At 33.1% G+C, this 26397-nt stretch overlaps 4 protein-coding genes across 5 annotated transcripts; all 4 read left to right on the top strand.

Annotated features, from left to right (window-relative positions):
• Nucleotides 1-5255: 5255 nt before the first annotated feature.
• Nucleotides 5256-7896, top strand: LOC120778600 (glutaminyl-peptide cyclotransferase-like). Its single transcript, XM_040110473.1, has 6 exons — nt 5256-5475; nt 5571-5674; nt 6812-7097; nt 7154-7288; nt 7352-7559; nt 7661-7896. The coding sequence occupies exons 1-6, from the start codon at nt 5398-5400 to the stop codon at nt 7840-7842; spliced, it is 993 nt and encodes a 330-aa protein (XP_039966407.1). The 5' UTR covers nt 5256-5397; the 3' UTR covers nt 7843-7896.
• Nucleotides 7897-8587: 691 nt separating this feature from the next.
• Nucleotides 8588-11510, top strand: LOC120778157 (GPI mannosyltransferase 3). Of its 2 annotated transcripts, none has more exons than XM_040109883.1 (8): nt 8588-8825; nt 9308-9442; nt 9513-9630; nt 9694-10043; nt 10107-10235; nt 10298-10552; nt 10608-10805; nt 10869-11510. In XM_040109883.1, exons 2-8 carry the CDS (start codon nt 9315-9317, stop codon nt 11374-11376), a joined length of 1686 nt encoding a protein of 561 aa, XP_039965817.1. In that variant the 5' UTR covers nt 8588-8825; nt 9308-9314; the 3' UTR covers nt 11377-11510. The 2 variants fall into 2 exon arrangements, with proteins under 2 accessions (XP_039965817.1, XP_039965818.1); XM_040109884.1 differs by having other exon boundaries at nt 8595-8701.
• A 1013-nt stretch (nt 11511-12523) lies between these two features.
• Nucleotides 12524-15260, top strand: LOC120777857 (succinate--CoA ligase [ADP/GDP-forming] subunit alpha, mitochondrial). The gene is made up of 5 exons (XM_040109401.1): nt 12524-12667; nt 13123-13340; nt 13405-13635; nt 14020-14304; nt 14363-15260. Exons 1-5 carry the CDS (start codon nt 12631-12633, stop codon nt 14576-14578), a joined length of 987 nt encoding a protein of 328 aa, XP_039965335.1. The 5' UTR covers nt 12524-12630; the 3' UTR covers nt 14579-15260.
• Nucleotides 15261-16345: 1085 nt separating this feature from the next.
• On the top strand, nt 16346-25720 carry LOC120778844 (arrestin domain-containing protein 17). The gene is made up of 4 exons (XM_040110867.1): nt 16346-16837; nt 24244-24810; nt 24875-25057; nt 25122-25720. The coding sequence occupies exons 2-4, from the start codon at nt 24355-24357 to the stop codon at nt 25503-25505; spliced, it is 1023 nt and encodes a 340-aa protein (XP_039966801.1). The 5' UTR covers nt 16346-16837; nt 24244-24354; the 3' UTR covers nt 25506-25720.
• Nucleotides 25721-26397: the final 677 nt, after the last annotated feature.

The following is a 26397-nucleotide window of genomic DNA, read 5'->3' as shown; positions in this document are numbered from 1 at the left end:
AAATTTGAAATTAAATTTCGGATTAAACTTCAATTTTTAATTCCAATGTTAACCTATATCCCAAATATCTTGGATTGAAAATTTAAATTTTTAATGTAATAATAAAAGTTAAAATTTGAAAAATTGCATATTCAAACTTTAGTTCCAAAACATTTTTCAAATTTAAAAATTTAAGTAACAAATAAAAAAATTTTCAAACTAAAACCCTGAATTAAACATTGTGAATCTGAAAATACATTTTTTAAATTTCAAAATTTGAGTAATAATAATTTTTATAAAGAGATAAAAACGAAAGATTTGCATATGTTTTTTTTTTTACAGAAAACAATAATTAGAAGGTATTTAGTGTAAATAAGACAAAAAAATCTAAACTATGTTCATATTTGCTTCACATGTTAGAAAACAAAATACGCAAACTTGAAAAAATGTGAATTCTAAAACAATTTGTTTATAAGAAGATTGAGATTACATTTTTTTTATTTGTCAAACCGGTATTTGGGATTAAAAATTTAATATTGCGCTTAATTAAAATTTTCCGGATTACAAAATGAAAAAAATTTAAATCAAATTTTAGTTATTTTATTTTTAAATGCATTATTTCCAACCCTGCAGGTGACTAAACATATTTCGAAACTTGATTTGTTTTAAATATTGCTTATTATATTATTTAAAATTCTTTTAGCGGATTGAATTAATGTATTGTGTCAATTTATGCGGTTTCATTTATATTTATTATGTAAGAAACTTTGAAAACCAAAATATTATGTTTTCGATTTAAATTTATTTACAAGTAACTTCCCAAACCTTATTAAGCTGGCTTTGTTTATTGGAATTTTTAGTAAAAAAACATTATTTTATTTATTATATTTCTTCTTTAAGTAAAAAATCTAATTCAAAATATTATTTATTTTAATTTTTAAACAAAATTGAACAAAAAAATTAAATTCAAAATTTTACTTATCATATTTTTTATGAACAAAAAATACCAAACTTACAAATTGAGTGTAAACAAAAAATGTGTTGTTGAATAGTCAACAAGTACCTTGAATCTATGATTTGACATTGATTTATTTGCAATTGGTAATAAAGGTTTCACTATAGTGATCGCATTTGTTGAATAACTAAATTATGAAAACAAAAAACACATTCGACCTTGCAAAGTTTACAACCTAAACAATTATTAACAGTGAAATAATTGCTAGCAAAGCCCTAGTTCTTACAAAAAAATTTGTATTTGTATATCAATATTGAATTGTTGGCTCCAGGCAAATGTGGTTTCATTGAAATGTTAAAAACTGACGCATACACTTTCATGGGCATTCATAACAAATAATAGAATACATATGTATGTACATATATGTATGTACAAAATTGTTTAATCAACATTATTGTTAAGTAAAATACCTCATTTTAGATTTCATCTCTTATTGCAGTTTAGTGTACATACATACTTATGTAGGTATGTGTGTGTACATGAAACATTTCAGCCGTGTAATAGAAAACTGATAAGCATGAGCAATTAATTTTAGTTGCAATCTTATTTTTCGCATCTAATTTCACCTTTAAATGTTGAGAAATGCGCAACAACGATTGACACTTAATTTTATAAACAAAAAATTATATGTATATGTATACTTTATATTTATGTAAGTACGTCTCACTGTTAAGGCAGATTTCAGTTTTACTAATCGAGTCAAACGAGTGCGTAGTCGAAAACTCAGAAACATAAACCAAATTTATATACAATTCTTTAACAGTCATATAATTTATTAAGCAACAACAAAGTTTTAGTTATAGTTACATGAAATATTGTTGCTGAAATTCGTTAATATCATATTACACAAATTGTATATTATATTTAGTTTTAATTTGAATTTGAAAGAATTAACGAAGGAACACATTTTATGTGAGCAACCATCATAACATACACATACATACAAATGTATGTATGTATATATGTTTGTTATACGATTGAAGGCCAATGCCTGCGAGTACGTACGTAGTTAGATTTGAAAGATGTTTTTTTTATTTGGTCAGCTACTTTAATCTTAAAGTACCTGATTATAACTTTTAAAAACCATTTTTAACACTACTAAAGAACAATATATGACAACTGTTGTCAAATAAACACAAATAATTTATGGTTGTTTGATTTCCTTATGCTATGTGGTTATGGTAATTTTCTAACGTCGAGTGGATGAGAAGAATTTATAAATGTAAATAGAAAAAAAAAGAAATAATGTTTGCAGAATGTGGATGAACTAGACTTGAGCTCAACTAAAGTTACAGATGGACGTGTCAGAAGCTTTACAAAAATCGATAAAAGTACATAAATTTGTTGAAGCATAAAATGAATTGTTAACAATTTCTTTTTAATGTAATTAATTTTATTAATATACAAAAACAAGAACAAGTCTTACTCGGGTTAGGAACAGAGCTTAATTGTTACAAATAAACTAAGCATTTTATTATCATTCTATACCAATAAATGTGTATGTAACTCGTTCTTCAATAGGGCGCTACAAAAGCAGGCCAATGGGGACAGCAAAGGACGTCATATTTTTTCCCGCTTTTTTTGACATTTCTCTTCAGGAAGGTTTGCCATTTTATTATGGAAAGATATACGATCCAACAACGAGCCGATATTATTAAAATTTACTACCGAAATTCGGAATCAGTGGCCCCAACTTTAAGAGCGCTACGGAAGACTTATGGTTGTCATAATCGTCCAGTCAGATCAACAGTTGCGCGTCTAGTGGAAAAATTTGAATCCACAGGCACAGTACGGAATTTTCCCGTGCCAGTGAGACAAATAAATGCTTGTAGTGTCGAGAATATTGCTAGCTAGCGCATCAAATGAGGAAGACCCAAATTAATCTCTCACACGTCGTTCTCAAGCGTTAGGCATTTCTGTGACGACGTTTGCGAAAAGATCTTGGCCTACATGCTTACAAGATCAAATTGACATAAGAACTGAAACCGCTTCAGCAGAATCGTCGTAAAAATCGTAACATGTTTTCGTTTATTGGCATCACATATATCGGACCACTTTAAGAAGAAGCTGCCATGTAAACTGACCAATCATAATCTAGTTATAGTATTTTATATACCAAGATCGCTTCAGGAAATTTGGGGGAGATTTTTTTCGAACATAACATAGAGTTCGGATCGTACTACTATAGCATACAGCTACCTTTTAAACTGGCCGAAATCAAGATAAAGATCTTTTTATACCTTGTAGTATATAAGAAATGTACCTGTGAAGGGTATTTAAGCTTCAGTGCAACCGAAGTTAACGTTTTTTGTTGTTACTTTTTTAATTTAACGACAAGCATTACTATTCGAATGAACAGCGTTTTTTTATAAAATAGTAAAATGCGCCATCGAAAAGACTGCGGAAACAAAAGTAAGGAGACTTTTTAGTTCCTAAAACTAAAAATGTTTATTTTACCAAAAGAATTACGCTCGATGACTTGGCAAGTCAGAATATGTTAGTAAAGATATTTAAATATAAGAAGCTGTTGCACTACTATTTTCATGAGCACAACTGTATGTACATATATAAATGTATACGCATATATACTTTATGATGTAGAAACAGAAACTTCAATTCAATGCACGTAACTGTTAATAGAATTTATAAACATATTTATGTCATAGAACACGCAAATGAAATTCAAAGTAAAAGCATACATATGTATGTATACGAGTATATGCACACACATACTTACATATGTACATTTATTGGCTCCCTGTATACAATGAGACAAATCTACATGAATGAGCGGTTTTGATTGACTCTGTACAAGGAAGTAAAAAAGTTAAATACCAACGTTCTTTGTTAAAAGTATTTCTAATAAAACAAAAGTTTTCAAAACGCATAAACAAAAAATTACATACAAGTATGAGAGCATACAAACGTACGTGTATATGTTTGTATATGAGGGCTCTCTCCGAATACGCAAATGATTTTTTACATATTTTGGGAAATACCTACTTATATTTGTTTGCAGATAACTCCAAATATTTTATTCAGCTAAAGTGCAATTTCTTATATAAATATTTACACATTAGGGTGGATCAAACCAGTTTCATAGCTCGAATTGTTTATACTTTTGATCACGTGATAAGCTGAATTTGAAAAAAAAATCATCGTTACAACAATAAAAGTATAAATCTCGTCAAAGACAACAAAAAAGAGTATAAGGGAATGTTTCATATTTCTAGAATCACTATAATGAGCACTTTTATTTATTTATTTATTTATAAAAATCGATTTTTTTTCTCAATGTACATAATACATATGTATATACATATATAATATATTATATTTAAGAAAGCTCACAGAATATTTCATATCGTTCCGGTGAATATTTTCAAAGTCACACGCAAATTTGAAAAGCCCGTTTAGTGTGCTCGAAAGTACAAGACCAAACTTTAAACGCGTTTTTCTCAGTATAGTTTTTCAAACTCAACATTACTCGAAAATGGCAAAACCGATTAGTCTCAAATTTTAACACGAGCTTCTTAAATCAATTTTTAATAATTAAACGAATATTTTTTTTCATCGCTAAATATTTTTTTATAAACAATTTAAGGCCGTAATTTTGGTCAAAAATCGATTTTTTTTAGAAACCGCCATTTTGTCAAATAATTTTATTTTGCTTATTTCTTTGATTTACTTTACTAGATTTAACATTACTTTAATGAAATCTGTTTAGTTTTTTTAATTTCAGAGGATCCAGTTCAGAGATATAGTGGTCATCGCAAAAGGTCTTTCAGAGAGGGCTAATACTTGTACTAAGTCTTAAAATACAGTTAAGAAATACCATAAAATGTGTACAAATTTTTGGATTAATAAATTTAAAAGTTTTCTCAGAAAAAATTCTGGAAAATTCACTTTTTTCGGCCTTCAAACTGTATATAACCCATTGATTTCAGACTTGAACAAGACTTAAATATAAAAAATAAAAACCACAATGACTAAATGTAGTTGAAAATACTTCAGTTTGAGTTTACTGAGTTAATGCCCAGCGTGCCCACAAACCTAATGTTCATGAGTAAATACATATGTATATACAAACAACTCGTGAACTACAAAATCTGAGAGACTCACTTTGAGCACTGCATCCATAACTGGGCGCTATTTCTCTCTAAAAGCTAGTTTAAATTTAGTTTGTTATTTCGCAGTTTTTGTTGTTGTAATTTTTTTATTGGAAAGCTCCGCTTGTATCAACAACAGTTTGGCACTCTTATTTTTAGTTGGTCGGTGTATTTTGATGTTGGTGAACACGTAAACTTTGTTCGGATCGTGTGATGTGCGAATATTTGTGATTCCATTTAACGGTGGAATATAAGAAATCGCTTACTTACGAAGTAATAAGTTTTAACGACAAAATGTTGCGGTCTGCCTTAGTTTCTGGTCTAACCATTCAGTTATTGGTCTTGGCGGTTTTGGCGCTGGATGTCACACAAGTCGGTTAAATATCAATTTACATATTTATATATATACATATATGTATATATGTGCATAACTAATATGTAATATGTACACATATTTGTTTGTGCAGTTTCCAGATGACAATCAGCATTTCAACCGGACATTGGCGGGTATTATGCGACCCAGAGTGGTGGGCACGACTGGCCACAAAGAAGTTGAGGATTTCATAAAAAGGTGATTGGTAGCTTAACTTTACATTTCTTTTAACTGTGTATTACTTTCAGTGTCTATTTTCGGCATGATGTTTTCAAGATAAATATTATGAATCATGGAACCTTATATTTGTATGATTTTGTTTTTGATGCTCTCATAAGAAGCTGCGACAGTTTTAAAGTTAGTTTGACCCAACGCGTTTTCGTGACACCTTAAAATAATATTATTTGAAAAAAAGTTGTGGTAACAAATCTCTGATAAAATGAGTTATAAAGCTCCCATTCCATGCAGAGACAGAAACAGGTGCCTTCCATGTTGTTGTTGGAGAATGAATGCGGTGATGACAGTCTTTTCCCGAATGAAAGTTTATGTCCGTTCCAGATATGTGGAACTAATTGTTCCACCTATACAATAACATCAAATCGGTTAGGCCTATAGCCCACGACAATCGGATCTAAGTAACAGGGCGAGTTTTTTTCGGTCAAGGACTGTCAACTCGGGAGCATTCTTCAAAATAATTGCAGAAATGTTTCCTCCCTCTACTAAATGTAGAATTGCTGGGACAATATTCTATGAAAAAATTGGTGAAGATATAGCGTCAACTAAAAAAGTTTTCCTTACAAGAATTTTATTTTATTCAATGAGTTTCCAGAGCAGTTATGGACCGATGAACAATATCTTTAGAAATTGTACCGTTGCCTTAAATAATAACCCGCGCCACATTCGGTGAAGATATATTGCGAAATAAAAAATTGATTTTGATTGATCACTTTATATGTCAGCTGTATCCTAAAGTGGTCCAATTACTATAGTTCCGAGGTATGAACAGCTTCTTGGAAAGAAACCGACGAATGCGAAATTTAATCTCAAAAACTGATGGCCTAGTTCGTTCGACAGACGTGCGAACATGACTAAATCGATTCAGTTCGTGACGCTGATCGTTTATACATATGTATATGTACTTTATAGGGACTGCGACGTTTTCTTCTGGCTGGCAAACTTAAAAAAAATAAAAATAATATACCCTGTACTGGATATTAATTACTCTATATAACGAATGTTTTCGAACCTTACAATTAATTCGGTTTATTTCGGTTCCGTCCGAACAAATCGCTTTCTTACATGCCATTTTATTACTTTTTTATTACATTTCTACAGGGAACTAAAGACACTCGGATTCAGCACAGAAGTTGACCAATTTTCCGAAAGGGTCCCCATTCTCGGAAATGTTACTTTCACAAACATTATTGGCGTCTTAAATCCCAACGCTCGCGATTTTTTGGCGCTGGCTTGCCATTATGACAGCAAATATTTTCAAGATGATCCCGGTTTCGTAGCAGCTATAGATTCAGCAGTGCCTTGTGCCACTATGTTGAATACTGCTAAGACATTATCATCGTACCTTTTGGGCAATTTCAAAGATCGCAGCGATATTGGGTTAATGGTGATATACACATTTTAACGTTTAACAATTATAATAAACATACCAACATATTCTAGTTAATATTTTTCGATGGTGAGGAAGCTATAAAGGATTGGTCGGATACCGATTCGATATATGGATCGCGTCACTTGGCAACGAAATTGTCAAATACACGTACCTCAGGGGGTCTAGGGCGCAGCATAGATCGAATTGTGAGTAGTTGATAACTAGTACTACTTAAATGTCGAACTTATTCATTTACTTTTGTATTCTAGGAAGTCTTGGTGCTACTCGACTTGATTGGCGCTGCCAATCCAAAATTCTACAGTTTTTATCCAAATACTTATGGCTTACATCATAGCTTATCGGAAATTGAACTGTCTTTGTCAGCAGGCAAGAAACTTGAGGGAAAGAATCTGATGTTTATGAGACGCCCATCAACCGGGTTTATCGATGACGATCACAGGCCATTTTTACAACAAAGTACGTTGAGATTTTTTTATTCTCATTTTCTGCACTTACTTTGTTTATATACTTATTAGTAACGGCTTTTGTTCGTTTTCTATTTTTTGTATTTATTACAGATGTGCCGGTTTTACATCTCATAACAACACCGTTTCCACCACAGTGGCACACACCGAACGATAATGCGGCAAATTTGCATTGGCCATCGATTCGTAATTTTAATAAAATTTTCCGTGCTTTTGTCTATGAATATTTAAAACGTCATAAGGAACAAGTGAACTTGCGAGCCGCGTTCCGTTAAATGTTTTATTTTATTTTTTCAATAATAAAAATTAGTTCCAAAGTAACGAAAATATCTTTCTTTTTTTTGTTTGATTATTTAATTTTCACAGTGAAACAGCTTTCCATCAATAAAACAACAGATTTTTTCATTAACGATATGACCGATATACATACATGTATTATGAGTATATAAAAGGTTTCTGTTCTAAAATATTTTGTTTCTGTTATTAATTTATCGTATTCTGTTTCTGTTTTCATTTCAGTTATACATCGTTTCAATAATGCTCAAATTTATATGTAAACGCATGAGTTAAGGCAGTTTTATAAATAATGATCGCAAAACTTGCAGATTTTTAAATGAAAAAAATAATAATAAATTAAAATTATCAACTGTATTGTTATATAGGGTGCACATGTTTTAGTATTACAGGAAACCCTACAATTTCAAAAAAATGCAACTTTGTATTAACAAGGTGCTTACACTACTGATTAGTGACACATTTAAATTGAGAACCATATATTTTAACTATAATATCTAGTTAAATTTTAGGTAAATAGGTATTCAAATGAATTAATTAATGCAGTATATAAAAGTATAGTATTTATTTATTTTTTTTTTTTTGAAATATCCTAGTTATAAATATACAAATTTAGAAGAATTTAACTTCATATGGCGAACAATTAATGAACGCCAGTGTAAGCAGTTGTCAACGTTTTTATTGATGACGTCATGGCGTACTTAGCAACCATTTCCAGTGATTTTATTTTGGTACTGAGTTCATGACTGGTTTTGTTGTGTTATTTTTAGGCATTTTGTGATCGGCGAATTAGCAGAGCAAAATAAAGATTCTTTTGCCATTGAATGTGTGAAAATTCGAGTAGGTCTTTATGACCATTTCTATTAAATTGTAAAAGACTTAATTGTGCCAAACGTATAAATATATGTGAAGAGCTATCAGAGCCAGTTTCGCTATTACATTCTAGAAAATAAATATAAGCTAGGTAAAAGTTGCTACCAGTTGACGTGTATACCAATTTTTTAAGGTTATGGTTGTTTGATAGTCGCGCGGAATTCGACATATCAATGAAAATTTAGAATTTACAAAAAGTGAATTATAATTGTAACAAATTTTATAATTAACGCATTACTTCTGCAAACAATATAAACAGAATTCATGTGAAGAAACCTCCCACAGAGAACCAATGAAGCAATTCTTATATTTTTTTAGCGTTCTTATATTTTTCTTGCGTGTGTTTAAGACCAATCAAAGTTGTATAATTACCCAATGATCTACTAAACTAAAATTCTTATGTGATTTCATTTATTATTTTAATACTTTAATATGTGTTTTATTCATTATTTAGAAAAATTATGTTAGCATTGCTTACGTAAATAGTTATACACTCTAGTTTTTAGATATACAAAATATTTATTACTGTTCATATAGAATATACATTTTTATAAAAAATTACTTACATATTAGGAATAAGATGAATTTGCTATTGGTATTTCTGCTAATATTGGCAGTACGACTTGCATCGGTGTTTATAGTCCAAACGTCCTATGTGCCGGATGAATATTGGCAAAGCTTGGAGGTGGCCCATAAATTAACTTTTGGGTAAGTTAGTTTTAATTTAGAACTAATTAGTAACATTTGAGATTTTCTCAATATTTGCTAATTTAAACAGATATGGATATCTAACGTGGGAATGGGTGCAGGGAATACGCAGCTATGTGTACCCATTATTGATAGCAGGTGTTTACAAATTATTAGCCTTACTTAATTTAGATACGGTGCAGTTATTGGTAAGTATGCTATTATTTTAATGTACCCTTATGCAAAACTAATTCTGCAATAATATTTTATAGGTAATTGTACCCCGCATACTGCAGGCCACATTGTCGGCTTATTCAGACTATAGATTCTTTGTGTGGTCTGGTAAAAAGAAATGGGCGTTGTTTTTAGTCCTTGTGCCGTGGTTTTGGTTCTATATCGGTTCACGAACTTTATCAAATACTCTAGAAACATCACTGACTACCATAGCTTTGAGTTACTTTCCTTGGAGTGGGGAAAATACCACATATTTATGGTTTGCGGCAATTTGTTGTTTCTTAAGGCCTACTTCAGCCATTATTTGGATACCATTATGCATTTATCATTTGCGTAAAAGTCGTTTGTCAGCAAGTGATCTCATCTTCAAACATTTTTTGGTTATTGGGTAAGTGGAGACGAAATAAAAAAGTCATGAATTTGTCATTTTAACCGCTTTAATTTTTTATAGATTGTTAGTTGGTGCAGTTTGTGTGGCAATAGATACTTACTGGCATGGTAGGATTATCATTACACCGTATGAATTCTTCAGATATAACATTCTACATAATATTGGCAGTTTTTATGGTTCACATCCATGGTAGATTAAATTTTTATATATAGTTCTTTTAACTTAAACATAATATTATCAATTTGTTTAAGGTACTGGTACTTCACTGTTGGCTTACCAACGGTTTTGGGCATCAATACAATACCATTTATATTCGGAGTCATTGATACCGTACGCCATAAGAGGAATTATCCTGTACGTAAGCAGCTACTTATTATCATTTTGCTGTCGTTAGTAGTGTTAAGTACCATCGAGCATAAAGAGTTCCGTTTTGTTGCGTCTCTATTGCCTCTATGTCTCTACATAATTGCTGATACATTAACGCGATGGAGTTATAATGCCTCCAGGTAAATTGATTTATTTTTTAAATATTTATTTCGGAGTTATTAAATTATTTTATAGGAGCGTTCTTTGGTTCGCTGCGTTGGTTATAGTTGTTGGCAATGCGCTCCCAGCATGGTACTTAAGTACTGTACATCAGAAAGGACCCATAGATGTTATGACACATGTCCAGCAAATTGCCCGTGATTACAGAGATGAAAACGAACATCGTGCAAGCATACTCTTTTTAATGCCTTGCCATTCTACACCATATTATAGGTTTGCTCAATATACTTTTTTGTAATATTAATTTATTGCTTTGTTTTTATATATTTTTTTCAGCCACGTCCATGAAAACATTACCATGCGGTTTCTAACTTGTGAGCCTAATTTACAAAATACAGCCAATTACGTCGACGAGGCCGACCAATTTTATAGATCACCAGTCCATTGGCTCCACTCACACATACCTTCGTATCCGCGCACTGCTATGCCCTCACATATTGTGCTCTTTGAACCATTAGCACCGGTCATAAATGAATTTCTAATTAACTACAAAATTTTACATCGTGTCTTTAACGCTGAGGTGAACGAGAATATTCAGGCAGAACATTTACTCGATGAATGGTCAAGAGTACTGAAAGACGAAGACGTAAACATTGAATCATTACTTAAAAATGTACGCAATCGCATAGGTAAGAATATATTGGTGTATCAACGCCTTCTCGCGGGAGAAGAAAACACCTTCAATAGAGATGACTTCAAGATTCCGCAAAAATCTCAAGTAAAAGACGATACACCCGTTAACATTAATGAAGAATTGAAGCAGCAACACAATATGTTTAATTAAACAGCTGACACTATGAAAACACTTTAGAAAGTGCAACGTGAAAGTACACAATCGTGGGTGCTTCATTGTTCGGTACATTTAGTGCCAACATAATTTTTGCATATCTATCGATGCAATATAACAATAAATTTCAATGATGATATTAATTTTGTTTCTCAAAGAAACATCTTATATCAGTTAAGTAGTGCAAAAAGCAGATTTGCTCAAATGTTTATATACACACGTATATACATATATTTGTAAGTTTTACTTTGTGTTTATTTATTTTTTTGAATATACTACCAATCTCCTTAAAAAAGAAAAGAAACCGAAAACATGCAGATGCTATAAATGTTTAAAAATCTTGTCAATGAAGTGTACATGAGTACGTCTTTTACAATAATAAGTTTAAACCACCGGTGTATAAATGTATGTACATTTTTGCATGTCCAGAACTGTCATAAGTCTTTTATATTAAAAAAATAGATTAATCTAGGAGTTATTCATAAAACTGGGAAACTAAGCTATGAAAATTTTACAATTAAATAGAGATTCTAGGAATTAATACATTTTTAAATAAAGTTTTACATTATAAAAAAATAGTTATTAATTGTGTATATTTATTTCTAACACATTAACGACTGAAACCGTTTTTTAAACAACTGTAGCACAAGGAGTGTGGATATGGGTGATCTACACCTCCATTTTGTAACTTTCAGTAGGAAATTAAAGATTAATGATCATTATTTATAAATATAGTTGAATATTTGTCATTTTAAACTCCACAATTACAATTTATTTTTATGACACATCGATCATGCGATCATAACTGTAAACTGACAAACTGTCATTTTATGATTATTTCCCTCTGTTTTCCTTACTTATGGCACCTTTTATTTCAGTGATGTAACACTTATCACTCTTCACCTTTACTAAACTTTGAAAAAAAAGTATAGTTGATATTTATTGGTTTGAATTATACACGTAATTAAATTGCATTTATTTAATTTACTCTGAACCCATGTTAATTTACATTTTTTTAAATGCGCACTTAATGCTAAATCATGGCTTTATTTCATTTAGGGGAATAAAAATTCCCTTTTTGGAATTACTGAAAAATAACATCTCTGGCTGCATTTTACTTTACTGCTGTAAGTCGGCACTGATATCACACACGAACGAACGAAAGAAAAATTAATTTGCACAGTCTGATTAATTTTTGCTTTTCTATAGTTTTGAAGGGGTCAACATCTTTATAAAAGATTCGAATTAGGAATGGCTGCTACAGCTAGATCACTACTAAAGCTTCGAGGTAAGAAAATTACTTTTAAAATCGGTATTGCTACAGTGAAAATTATATAACTAGTAACAAATTGTGTGCACCACATATACTTGGACCCAGAAATGGTTTGATAATAATCAAAATCACCGCTATATAAAAAATATAAAATTATTATAGTAAATACTGAAACGTAGTAGGCTATATGGTTCTTCTACTAAACGAATGTAAAATATGTTTACTTGTGACAATGAAGTGGCATTGACCATATATAACAGAAAGGAAAAGTATATTTTTCCATCATTCGGCACTATGCATTAAAATTATACATACATATGTACACACACACATGTAATACCCATGAGTATATAAATTTGTGCGAAAACATCTGTTGGCATACTCTGAATATTTTTTTTTATTTCATAACCTGTTAATACGTGCATATACAAAATATAGAATTATTGATTTAATTTTTTAATTTCAAATAGATAGTATCTCGGTTGGTGTACGTTTTGGCTCGGAATATGCCAAGACGCGTGGCAACTTGCAATTAACCGCTGATTCACGTGTTATATGCCAAGGCTTTACGGGTAAACAAGGTACTTTCCACAGCCAACAAGCTTTGGAATATGGTACCAAACTCGTTGGTGGAATCTCTCCCAAGAAAGGCGGCTCTACACATCTTGGTCTGCCAGTATTTGCTTCGGTAATTAATAGGATTATGTTATATATGACTGATGACTATAATGTTAAAAATTTATTTGTTATAGGTAGCTGAAGCGAAAAAGGCAACCGATCCCCACGCAACTGTTATTTATGTGCCACCACCTGGTGCAGCGGCTGCTATTTTGGAAGCTCTGGAAGCTGAAATTCCATTGATTGTTTGTATCACCGAAGGAGTACCTCAGCATGATATGGTGCGCGTAAAACACGCTCTATTGAGGCAAAATAAATCACGCCTTGTTGGTCCCAATTGCCCCGGTATCATTGCACCTGAAAGAGTAAGTCTTCGATGTAATTAAGGTTTTTGAAAAATGTCCTGTACTATACAATGTATATTTGTATGTATGTACACACATCTAATAATTTAATTAATTATGCAATTACTTAATGTTGCAATAGTTCCTTTGATAAGGCTAGTAGTCATACACATATGTATGTATACATATACGTTAAAGCAAAGGTTCAAAGTGCGCTCAGATTAAACTTTAGGTGTATACATCTACTACAATGAAATCTATTTCATTGGTTGCTTCCATAATAAATCAAAAGGTCAATAGTAGCAACAATTTAACAATTTTTTTTATTAATAAAAAATTAACCGAATTTTGAGTTAGATGCTGATGTAGCCTGTAATTGCCATTATAATTTTTTTTTTGTTATAGTGCAAGATTGGCATTATGCCTGGTCACATCCACAAGCGTGGTAAAATCGGTGTTGTGTCACGCTCAGGTACACTCACTTATGAAGCCGTGAATCAAACTACTGAAGTTGGCCTTGGACAAACATTGTGTGTTGGTATCGGTGGTGATCCGTTCAACGGTACCGACTTCATCGATTGTCTGGAAATATTCTTGAAGGATCCAGACACTAAAGGTATTATTCTAATCGGTGAAATCGGTGGTGTAGCTGAGGAAAAGGCTGCCGAATACCTGACACAATATAACACGGTGAGTTTGAATATTTTTTTACGCCGAAATTTTGCTAACAAATTATTTTTCTTTCTAGGGCATTAAAGCGAAGCCGGTCGTATCGTTTATTGCCGGTCTATCTGCTCCACCCGGTCGTCGTATGGGTCACGCTGGTGCCATAATCTCTGGTGGTAAAGGAGGTGCTGGTGACAAGATTAAAGCTCTCGAACAAGCTGGTGTTATTGTAACCAGAAGCCCGGCACAAATGGGCAAGGAATTGTACAAAGAGATGAAACGTCTGGAGTTAGCCTAGAATTTAATGAAAAGCTAGGAAGCAGCAGCATAAGTGAAACGTTCAACAACCGAAATGTACATTAAGGAGAAGGCACATATTAAAGCGATCAACTAAGTAAAAAGTTAAATGTGGAATATGACAGCTTGTTTGGTGATAAATAAAAGATGATTGAAAGTATATTAATTATACGATTACTAAAGCAAATAAAACAAAAATAACAAAAACACAAAAACGTACAGTGAAACATTTCCATACCTAACTGCCGAGAATAAAATGCGAAAATTATGAACAAAGACATCTTAAACACAGTTGCCACAATAATAAATAGTCAAACTAAATTCATAAAATAGTAAATATTACCACCAAAAAATAATATACTCGGGCTCGGGCCAATATATTGATAATATAAAATGTAAGCATTATTTCTCTGCACTCTCTTAATGTCTTGCATGAACAAGTAAATACACTAAATATGCACTGAGTTAAGAATATACACAGCACTTTACACTTACATTACTTAAGCGATCGTGCAAAATATTTTTGCCTAGTTCAATACTTTTATTTCAAACGTGAGCTGCATGCAATTAAATTTTATATAATAATAATAACAAGACATAGCATCCTATTTGTCAGCTAAAAAGAAACAAAGTTTTTATTAAGCTGCATACAATTAATTGCAATTTGAAGAAACAAGCGCAAATAAGAAAAATTAGTGTGCTATTTAACTATCTACAAACTAAAGTGAATAATGTTATAAATGTGCATATGTATGTATGCACTTTAATAAAGAATCAGAAAAACGAAAAAAGTAATTGTTTTTTTTTTAATATTCTTTTTTTTTATTTTTTAATATCTTTTTTTTTATTTCTTTAATATTTTTATTATGTAACATTAAACGGCACACAGGGTGAGTTATAAATTACATAGTTAGCAAACTTGAAGTAAGTAAGCAAAAATTGCAAGGAGAAATAACTTTCTTATATCCAATAGTTAGAAGTGTTAAAACAAAAGACTTAAGCAACAAACCATATTACAAACCCTATATGTTATAGTGATTCGATCTGAACAATGTTTTCGGAGTTGATAGTCTGCGGTCGGATAAAAATCCGGGTGTGTTCAAGTTACGTAGTGTCCTATCCTGGAACGTCATTTTGATCAGTCAGAAAATATGACAGCTACATGCTATAGTGGTCCGATCTTAGCAATTTGTTCAGAGATTATTATACCATTGCCTTGGACAATAATCTATGCCAAATTTCGTTAAGATATCTTATCAAAGTATAATTGTCCGATATCGGTGAATTTGACAATTGAGCAGCTTCTTGAAGAGAAAAAGGCGTGTACGAAATTTCAGATCGATATCAAGAAACTGAGGGGCTCGACGGGCATGGCTAAATCGACTCGGCTCGTCATGCTAACAATTTATATTTATACTTTATATGGTCTCCGACGTTGCACTTATTAATATACCCTTTTCACCATATGAAAATTGTATATGCGAATATTAGCTTTACATAAGCTTCAAAGCTTTAAGCAGTGTCTATGAATTTATTTTCAACTAAGCTTAAACTTTCTGAAGCTTTTTTTATCAATAGTTGTACCTGGAACAAAGAATGAGCTATCCATACAATTTATTTATAAAAGAGATGTTCGTTAATTAGCAGCACCATTATCTACAAAGGTATATCTCAGGCCAAGCAAAGCTTTAAGAAACGCTCTAATCACGTTTCTGCTTGAATTAAATCACAGTACGCCACATTCGATCAACATTATGCACATACACTCACACACATAGATGGTTATAAGTGTGGTGTATGATGCTTTAAAATGCTCGATTTGAATATCAGTTGGCCTCTCAGTGCTCAATAGGCCAAATGAGTTGATATAAACGTGTTTTGAGCTTGGCCCAAAGTAAGAGACACAGTTGAGTACGATTGCAAGTACACATACACACATACACCAGTATATACCGACGGCTGTGCCCAACATCTGAGCCAAGTTAGCCGAATAGTGCTTGGTTAGTTGTGTTACGATCGACGTTGGGCGCTGTTATACTCTGAAATGACCGACGGATGTGGAAAGACGCACGATCGACTTATTTTCAATATATATATATAATTTAAAAATATATTAAAAATTGGAATAAAGTTACAATTGTGATATAATACTTTAAAAACAAATCTAATTAATCGAGCAGAGTTGAAAATGCAAAGAATATATATATAAATATAATTTGAAGCCGCGTTAAACTCTCCGCGAATTATTCACGACAAATAGGTAAATGACAAGTTGTTAAAGTGACGTAGAGTACAAATACTTATCTACATAAATACATAATATGTACATATGTGTAGTCAGAAGTGATGTGATCGTGAGCTTAAGTGAATTGCACCCACCACATCAGAAATCAAATACTAGCAGATTTATAATTCTACCAAATAAGTACTTGTGTTGGTGTTATTTCATGTATCAAATAGCTCTTAAAAAATGCAAATGTACATATGTATATATGAATATGCCTTTAAAGCACTTTTATGCAGATACTCAAACAACATATTTAAATATGTACATACATATATATATTTGTATATACATATGTACATAAATATATACATACATAGTATATGCATGTGTTTACTTATTAGGCATATTTTATGCATACATACATATTAAGACTTTTTGTATAAAAATTGAAATTATTCTTTCTTACTTATTTAAATTGAGTATTTGTTTGAATATGCATCACAAAAAAGTTGTGTTTGTAAGCAGTGATATAAGTAAAGTCTACGCCGGCGCAGCAGTAATCGTTATTGCCGACCACGATCGGAAAATCGTACGTATGGCATGTATGTACATATGTATATACATATGCATGCTTGTATGTATGTATGCATATTTGATCTTCGCGTATAAATTACGTGAGCGTTTGATATGTGACGTGCAAAATAGGTATTCAGCTATTTTCATATGTATGTATGTATGTACATACCGTAAATATATTTACTATTGTTCTTTTTATTTGGTATGAGTACCCGTAATACTCGTAATATTATAAAAGCGAAACAGCTGTAAGGTCGTAAAAAGACAGTAGAGATGGGCTTGGCAGCGTAATGATAATTCGTTAAATAATACATACAAGTTTTCGCATTTAATTAATTATTTAAACGAAAAGCAATTAATTATTTGCGTACAGTAAGTACTTACATGACGAAGCAGAAAATGAGGCTTTTCGTACTGAGAGATTTTAAGTGATTTTCATTTATGATTTTCCAAAATTTTATTAAAAAAAAATGTATTTTGGACTTTTAATATTAAAATATGGTAGTTTAATTGCTATTTGGAATTTAAAACATACAAATGTTTGGATGAGTGATAACCTCACTTAAGGGGCTACATGGGTTTCCTCGGGTAAAAATAAATAATGATCCCTCGGAAAAATGATGCGCCCGCGTTGGCAGAATAACTCCTTTCAGGGACATCTAAAAGGAAAATATACGAGTTATAATTAAAACCTTGGACGAAGGAAAAAAAACTGAAAATTGGATTGTTGGCAGAAATTTTTACAAAAAAATGAAATTTTCAGTGAAAATTTCGCGACATTCTTTTTTCAAATAATTGTAATCGAAAAAAATCCTTCGTCCAAGTCTTTAAGAATTTTATCTCAAAGACCTGCGTAAAATTGCAGGAAGATTGGTTGAGTAGTTCTCGAGAAATCTTGCTAACGGTCTTCAAAAACACAGTTTCGAGAAAAACGGGTTTATAGACGGCGCACTTAGCCTAGCTAGCCTCGAGCGCACAAGTTTTCAAGGCTGTATCTCCTACTTGAAAATTTAGGAAAATATTCTAGAGGTGTTGTAAAATTTAATAAGACAATAAAAAATTTTATTTTTTGAAACCCGTAATCCCATGTAACCCCTTAAGGCGATATATCCACTTGTCAATTTAAAAATATATCTTTTTTTGCATACACAATGTATTGAATCGTATGCATATATATTTGAAAATATTCTACGAATATTGATCCAGCTTGAACCGATCGACTTGAAATTTTCAAACGACCTTCCCAGATATATTTTTTAGGTAATGATCGCAGGTATAAGATTCTTGACCTACTACCATTTTTAAGCCACTCTGACGTGAAAATTTTTTCATAAAAAATCTTTTTTTTTGGAAGCCGCCATCTTGACAAAAATCAAAATTTGAACTAGTCATTCGATCATTACCTGTGCGGGGTATAATTATTAGATAGTGAAGTCACATTTACTCTAGATGGCAAAACCACATAAGTCCTTCTACTGTGTGATTAACTGCTCCACATTTGAAAATGCGGTATTTGACGGTGTTTACAGTGTTCTAGTATTGTAGTAGAAACGTGTAAGTAGCTGACCTGTCCTTAAATTACATATTTATATCTTAAATCAATGCATTAAATTTTGCTTTCGATTTCCGTCAGTGCAATAACCTGTTGCAATTTTAAAAGCAAATTCATAATGCTAATTTTCACAAGATTCTCTTGAAGTGAACTTTTCATCAGCAAAATTATTCGCCCTAGACCAAAACAGATGAATATCACTTGGTTCGATCTCCGGACTCTAAGGTAGATGCATAAAACTTCCCATCTAAGCACAGTTTCTTTTCTTTTTACTAAAGAGTGATCCATTTCGAGGTTCCTTACAGAAGAAAAAACACAGAAACTTCAAATTTAATGGGGAATGTTTATTATCGTACGAAATAACTTTCTTTGACATTAATTTTTTGAAGATTATCTCTTTCAAATGTCGTTTCGTCTCAGATGGTCCATCCGTTGAGTCCATTTTTCGATGACTCTTTTGAGCATTTCGACTGTTAACTGGCGAATAACAAGCGTGAGGTTTTTGTCCACAGAGATTTTAGACTTTACTTATCTCCTCAGGAAAAAATCTAATCAATGATATCACACGGTCTTGGAGGAGAATTGACCGGCCCAAAACGTGAAATTATTTGATCTCCGAAGTGTTCTCTCAATAAATCCATTAATTGATGCGATTTGTGGGAGATGGCGCCTTATTGTTAAGACCAAATGTCGCAGAGATCAGGAATTTCTATTTAAGGCATCAAATTGTCGGTTATCATGAAGCGATAACGGGCGCCATTGACGGTTACGTTCTCACAGGCATCATTTTCGAGGAAAAATGGACCGATAATTGTGTCTAAGTCACGAGGTGACTTCAGGCCTGCCAGCTAGCTCTATATAAGTGAACCAAGCATCTAGCCTGGCCAGTGCTTTGGTGACTCTCACATCGCGATGTGATGTTATTTGAAAAGCATGATATCACTTCAGGTCAAGCTGGGTGCTTCTCTATATAAGTCAAGCAGGCACTGTGCTTGGCCAGTACTTAGGTGACCCTCACAAAGCGATATGATGTGATTTCAAAGGCATGAAGTGACTTCAAGGGAAGCTGGCTGCCTGTGCCAAAGTGACTTTCATGCCCTGTTGTGATAAGATTTGAAAGTAACAAGGTGACTTGAGGGAAATCTGGCTCTATATAAGTAAAGCAGCTATCGGGCCTAGCCAGTGCTAAGATGCCTCTCAAGCCGCGATGTAATGTGATTTGATAAGAGTGAGGTTACTTCATGGGAAGTGGCTCTATATAAGTAAAGCAGGTACTGTGTTTGACCAGAGCTTAGATGAGTCTCATGCCACGATGTGATTTGATTTGAAAGTCACAAGCTGACTTCAAGAGAAGCTGGCTGCCTACTTTGTGTTGTTTTCTCTGGATGAAATGGCAGCTCTTGAATCTCTTCGGGTTGTTCGTCGCTCCAAATGCGGCAATTTTGCTTGTTTATATACCCATTGAGCCAGAAATGGGCCTCATCGTTGAACAAAATTTAACTCGAACACGTCCGATCTTCTTGAAAATTTCCAAGAGTGATATCGCTTGAGGAGGTCCGCGGCTTCAGTTCTTCGCACAAGCTGTATTTTGCACGCTTTCAATTTAAGATCTCAATGTAAAGTGTGCCAAGTCGTTCCCTAAGTTAGTCCGTGTTGCCGCGAACGGCATCGAATCGACTCTCCACGGTCTTTGTCTGCTATTTCACTGTGAGGTGGACGTGGTCTATTCGGTCGAATATTATCCAATAATGAATGCTGCGTTTCAAGATGGGTGATGGTGTTGCGAATAGTACGATATGTGGGCCGATTATGTTAACCATAAGTTGAGCGAAACGCGAAAAACATATTTTTTACAGAACGTCAATTTTCGTAATAAAGTTAAAGGATTGAGAAAGGTTGTTCAGGCGTAAGTCTTTCCATGATGAATACTGATCAAAAGTGACATGACTGAGATCTGTCAAAACAGGCTCTTGAAAAAATTATCTCTACTTGGGTCACTAGTTAGAACTAATATAACCACTTTCGAAGTTTAATTTTTATGAACAAAAAATTCAAATAATATCCCAATTTATTATATTTTTACAATGTTCACCCAGATTTGAAAAGATACATATAACAGTTTTAACAAATATGCAATTCACTTTAAAACACCCCAAACGAAAATCTAATTTTATTGATTCAACAACTAGTTTTCGCCAATACATTAGGGTGTATATATGTATAACAAATATACCTACATTAGTACAAATCTACCTATATATGTACATACATATGTATAAGAAATCTACAAAATTGGTTTGTTAATTAGAAGAATATATATAATTGCTCGTAATTAAGCGTGCAAAGGTATACATCACTATTTGATGTCATTTGACTATGAGTATGCCTACATATTTACATAAGAATGTATGCGTAAAGTTATTATGTGCATATAGTTGTAAAATAAAAGTGAAAACGGCAAATTAACAAGTTTTACGGCATCATAACACTCAGACTACAGCAATGTTACGCACGTGTAAACAGACACACTAACTATTATATCAGCGGATGTATTTAATTACGAGCTGACTTTTCGCACAAATAAATACCTTTGCAATATACCTGTATATGTATATACTTGTAACAAGTAAGGAAGGTTTGAAGCTGGAAACGAAACAGAAATAGTTTATTCTTCTTACTGTCGTAAATATTTGATGTTAGCCCACGCAAAGTGTAGAGATATATTGTATATTTAAAATGGAACTATAGCAATTATTTGTTGGACTCATTAGTGAATTTTTCTGCTTTTCATTCATTATTTCAGAAAAAATTAGTTTCGAAAGTATTCACTAAGTCAAATATAAAATGTGCTATGGAATCACGGGCAAAAAACATAGGTAGCGACCTTTCAATTGCTCTAAGCATACTAGTAGATTCTCAATGATAAGCAGATATTATAAAATGTGACAAAAAACTACGCGGGAATTGTAAATAAAATACACAATATTTAAATATTCATCCATATTTATTTTGTCAACTTCAAAGTAATCCCCACTAAATGAGAACGATTTTTCCAGTCCTATACTTATCATAAGCATTTTTTGGTATGGCCTTCAAAAAATTTTGTTTTATCTCTTCTATTGACTGAAAACGGGTTTCATTGTGTTGATTGTTGACTTGTTTGCATGTCTCATCGGCAGTTATATAGAAAAAACTCGTTTCGTACCCAAAACATCCAACAAAATCATTCGCAGGAACTCGCTAGAGATGTCGAGCTCTCTTCTCATCTCTCTTACACTTGCCTGACGATTTTCAAGCACCATATCCTTTACTTTTTTTCATCAGTTGAAGAGGTCGTCCAGAACGAGGCATGCTTTCCACGATCCCTCGACCGTTTTTGAAAGCTTTGCAAGACTCATAAGCTTTTGTTTTTGATACGATTGAATCACCGTAAGCCTTTTCTAACATTCGCACCGATTCCGCATACAGAATTTGTTTGGAAATACAAAATTTGAGATGAAATCTTTGTTCTATATTTTTATCCATTGTAAAAATCGAAACGCACTATTGAGGTGTACCGACATAAACAGGCTGCTGTAAACAAACCGGTTAACAGATGATATTTGGCATTGTAATTAAGAACAGTCCCACCAACTTAGGAAACTACATTCTTTTGAAATTTCATTTTCCCGGGGAATTTTATTACAATTTCCGGGTGCTTTTTTGTCACAATATATGCTTTTTGCAGAAAGCAGTAACTGTGATATAAATGGTCAGGACTGACCAAAACTATATATCGTCTTCAAAATACCTGAGCTAATACAAGCATGCCAACGTTTAATTCAATTTTCCATATACTTGTTATATGTCTGGGTTAGGATAACCTTTAGTGCCTTCAGCGAATTTTGGTTTTACCGGTGATGATGCGTTTCATGAAAGCAGGATCCTCAGTTATGTTGTCAAGTCGTTCTTCAGGTCTTTAGTTAAGAGTCTAGCATTGACACGCTTCGTATCCAAGTGGATCCATTAGAGTTGTCGAGATCATCTGCTATCTCTCTGAAGTCTACACGATGATTTTGTCGCACTGCTTCATTAATTTTTTCAATGTCATCGTTATTAACAGAGGTGGACTCGCATGAACTGAGTTTTGAATGACTTCATGACCTTTACTAATAGGTTGCCAAAAAAGTCTTGCGGTATTTTCTCTAATTGGAGCTGAAAGCGCGTAGTTCTAGTTTTATTCGTCGCAACGGGTCATGCTATACCATTTTGGAAAGCTCATTTTACGCGCTAACAAGTATTTGATTGATTGTCGTTTCTTTTAAGTCGTTCGTGAGTTATAGCGTCGCAAAGATGGAGCAAAATAAAGAGAAAACACGGCATATTTTACAGTACTACTACGATAAAGGCAAAAATGCATCTCAAGCCGCCAATAAAATTTGTGCAGTTTATGGATCCGATACAGTTTCCATTTCCACCGCACAACGATGGTTTCAACGTTTTCGTTCTGGTGTAGAGGTGGTCGAAGATGCGCCACGCTCCGGAAGGCCTGTCGTCGAAAATTGCGAAAAAATCGCTGAATTGGTCGAAAGAGACCGGCATAGTAGCAGCCGTAGCATCGGTCAAGAGCTGGGCATGAGTCATTAAAAATTCATTTCAATTTCAATAAAAAAAAAAATTCAATAAAAATACCGCAAGACTTTTTTGACAACCCATTATTTTTTTTGGGCCGCTCAAATAGTTGTGTGTGCCTTTATGACTAATAAAGACTTTCAAAAAGATTTCTACAACGGTATTGTTGCCGTGATTCCATTGGAAACAAGCAAGTTAGCTCGTTTTGCATTTTTTTCATCGTAAAAATCGCCAGGCGGATCAAGATTGATCAGATAGAATAGATCTTTGTCTAAACTACTTGCTTTTAGCTTATTTCGCCGCAATCGGCATAGATGTGGCGAGGGTAAAAATCTTGTCGGTGAAAGGGGATGCTCCCTTTAGAAATATGCATTTCCCCTTTACGTCAGCTTTCGCTAGACCTAGGTTAAAACATTTCGGTAGACAAAACTTCGGTGAACTTTGTAAATTGGTTGGAAGCGATATTTTGTAACTAAATAAGAAATTTTCTGATAGCCTCAAAGTACTTCGATTTTCTAGGGTTCTTTGATTTATATCTAGAAATTGATAAAAATCTTGAAGAAACAGAGTGCACAGCTGTTCAAGTAGGATCCTTCGTGATCTTTGGTGCGACGATCAACGCCATTACCTAACCTAATTAATTCAGAAGCGTGTATATATATCATCATTATAATTTACGCTTTGTATATTTTCTTTTCAGACTATAATATAGTACACTATTTACATAAATACTCATAACACTACCGAATTGGTTACCAATCACCATAACAGCTTTCGAAATAGAAAGTAATGCAGCAGTAATTTACAAAAAATGCCACGAAAACTCTTGAAATTCCTCATAATCTTCGATAATACATCACTCTTGTATTTCCCTGGCCAATTTCTATCCGGTCGCGTACTTATCGAACTACAAGATGACACACCCGCGCTGGGTCTGCACTTTCACGTTGTCGGCGAAGGTGTAGTACGCGCAGGTACCGCACGGCAGGAGCGTACTTATGACAAAGAGAATTATATTGATTTCCGTATGCGACTATTGGGCGATGTGGATCAAGGACCCTCAGTGCTCTCGCCTGGCATACACAGTTTTCCATTTAAATTGGGTCTGCCCGTGGGTTTGCCATCCACGTTTTTAGGACGTTATGGTTGGATACAGTACTATTGCAAGGCGGCTTTGCGTGAACCGAACGGACTGATACACAAAAATCATCAAGTATTCATAGTGATGAATCCGATCGATCTAAATTTGGAGCGTCCGATTCTGTCGGTATGTCATGCAATTGCATACATTTATTATTTAAATACACAAGTATTATATATTTTCATTTCAGCAACCATTTACGTGTGAGATCGAGCACAAACTTGGCGTGGCCTGTGTGGGCGGCGGCAAAGTTGTTGCGCGAGTGGCACTCGATCGTGGCGGCTACGTGCCGGGGGAGAGCATATTGATTACCGCATACATTTCGAATCACAGTAATGTGACGATTAAACGGACAAAGGCCTCACTAACCGAGGTGCGATTGAATATAGTTGTTATAAAGAAATTGTATATAAAATATTTTAATTTATTTCACACAGACCATTGAATACTTGGCACGTGGGAAAGTGGTGCAAACGGAGAAACGCGCATTGGCCACTTTGGCGCGTGGAAAAATTCGTCCAGGCGGTAAGGATGAGTGGCAAAACGATAGTTTGTATGTACCACCGTTGCCGCCGACAAATCTGCATGGCTGCCATTTGATAAAAATCTCCTACGACGTGTTTTTCGTAATCGAGCCGAAATCTTTGGAGAAAGAAATCAAATTACAGCTGCCCATAGTTTTAGCTACATATCCATTTCGCAATAACGGCAATGATGTTTCGAATACTTGGCCAGATTCAGTGTTAAAACCGGACACACATTACCCGTCAACGTTGCCTATCTTTCGTCCGTGGTTGCATGAGAAGCCCGAACCCAATTGAGCATAAGGAAATGAATTCACACTACGCATGTATGTAAGATAGTCGGAGGAAGGATATACATACATACATACAGACATATATTCTTAAGAAACAAGCGAGCAGTGATTACGTTTAAAGAAAATCTTATAAAGAATTCGCGAAGTAAAATTCGTTTATTTTATGTATATTTTAGGGTATCTGTTGCTTCCAAATAGATTTTTTTTGCAAACGCCGCCTAAAATTTCAGTTTTATTTTTTAAAAAACTTATCCAATGAATATACATACATATATTCCCATGAATATATTTAAAAAAGTTTTTTTTGAAATTTTGCATTAAATTAAATTAAAGTAAATTTACGAATTTGAAAAAGTGATATTCTAATAAAAAATTCTGTGATCTTAAAAAAAGTTCTGAATTATTTTATCATAAAACCACTCTTTTAAATGTTATAGGTTATACATCAAGTATAATGAGTCTCAGTAATTCGGTAACTGAGCATTCATATCCCAAAGTACACCATGTCGTATGAGCAACACAGAATTCATAAGACTGACATATGATTTGATGCATAACTTAAACTGCGTGTAAATAACTTTTAATGTATGTTTTTTTTTTGTAAAGAAGAAAAACGTGTTAATGTTATATATATTTATATTATATTATTTAATATTTTTTAAATTTTTTAGGTATATTTGATTTGGAGATAAAAGTTTAATTGCAAAGATCAAAAAATCCCAAAAATATATAGGACAAATAAAATGTTTAGGCACGGCTTAAATCGAAAATAAAGAGCTTGTTTACGTTGGATCCCTTTTTATGGGAAAAATCTGAAACTTCAGGCCGCATCTGCAAAAAAAATCAGCTCAGGAAATATCGGATACCCTAATGTATTTACACACTATTTGTTCATT

The sequence above is a fragment of the Bactrocera tryoni genome, chromosome 5, assembly GCF_016617805.1.
Source record: "Bactrocera tryoni isolate S06 chromosome 5, CSIRO_BtryS06_freeze2, whole genome shotgun sequence".
NCBI classification, from domain to species: domain Eukaryota; kingdom Metazoa; phylum Arthropoda; class Insecta; order Diptera; family Tephritidae; genus Bactrocera; species Bactrocera tryoni.
This window is presented reverse-complemented; position numbering and strand designations above follow the sequence as displayed.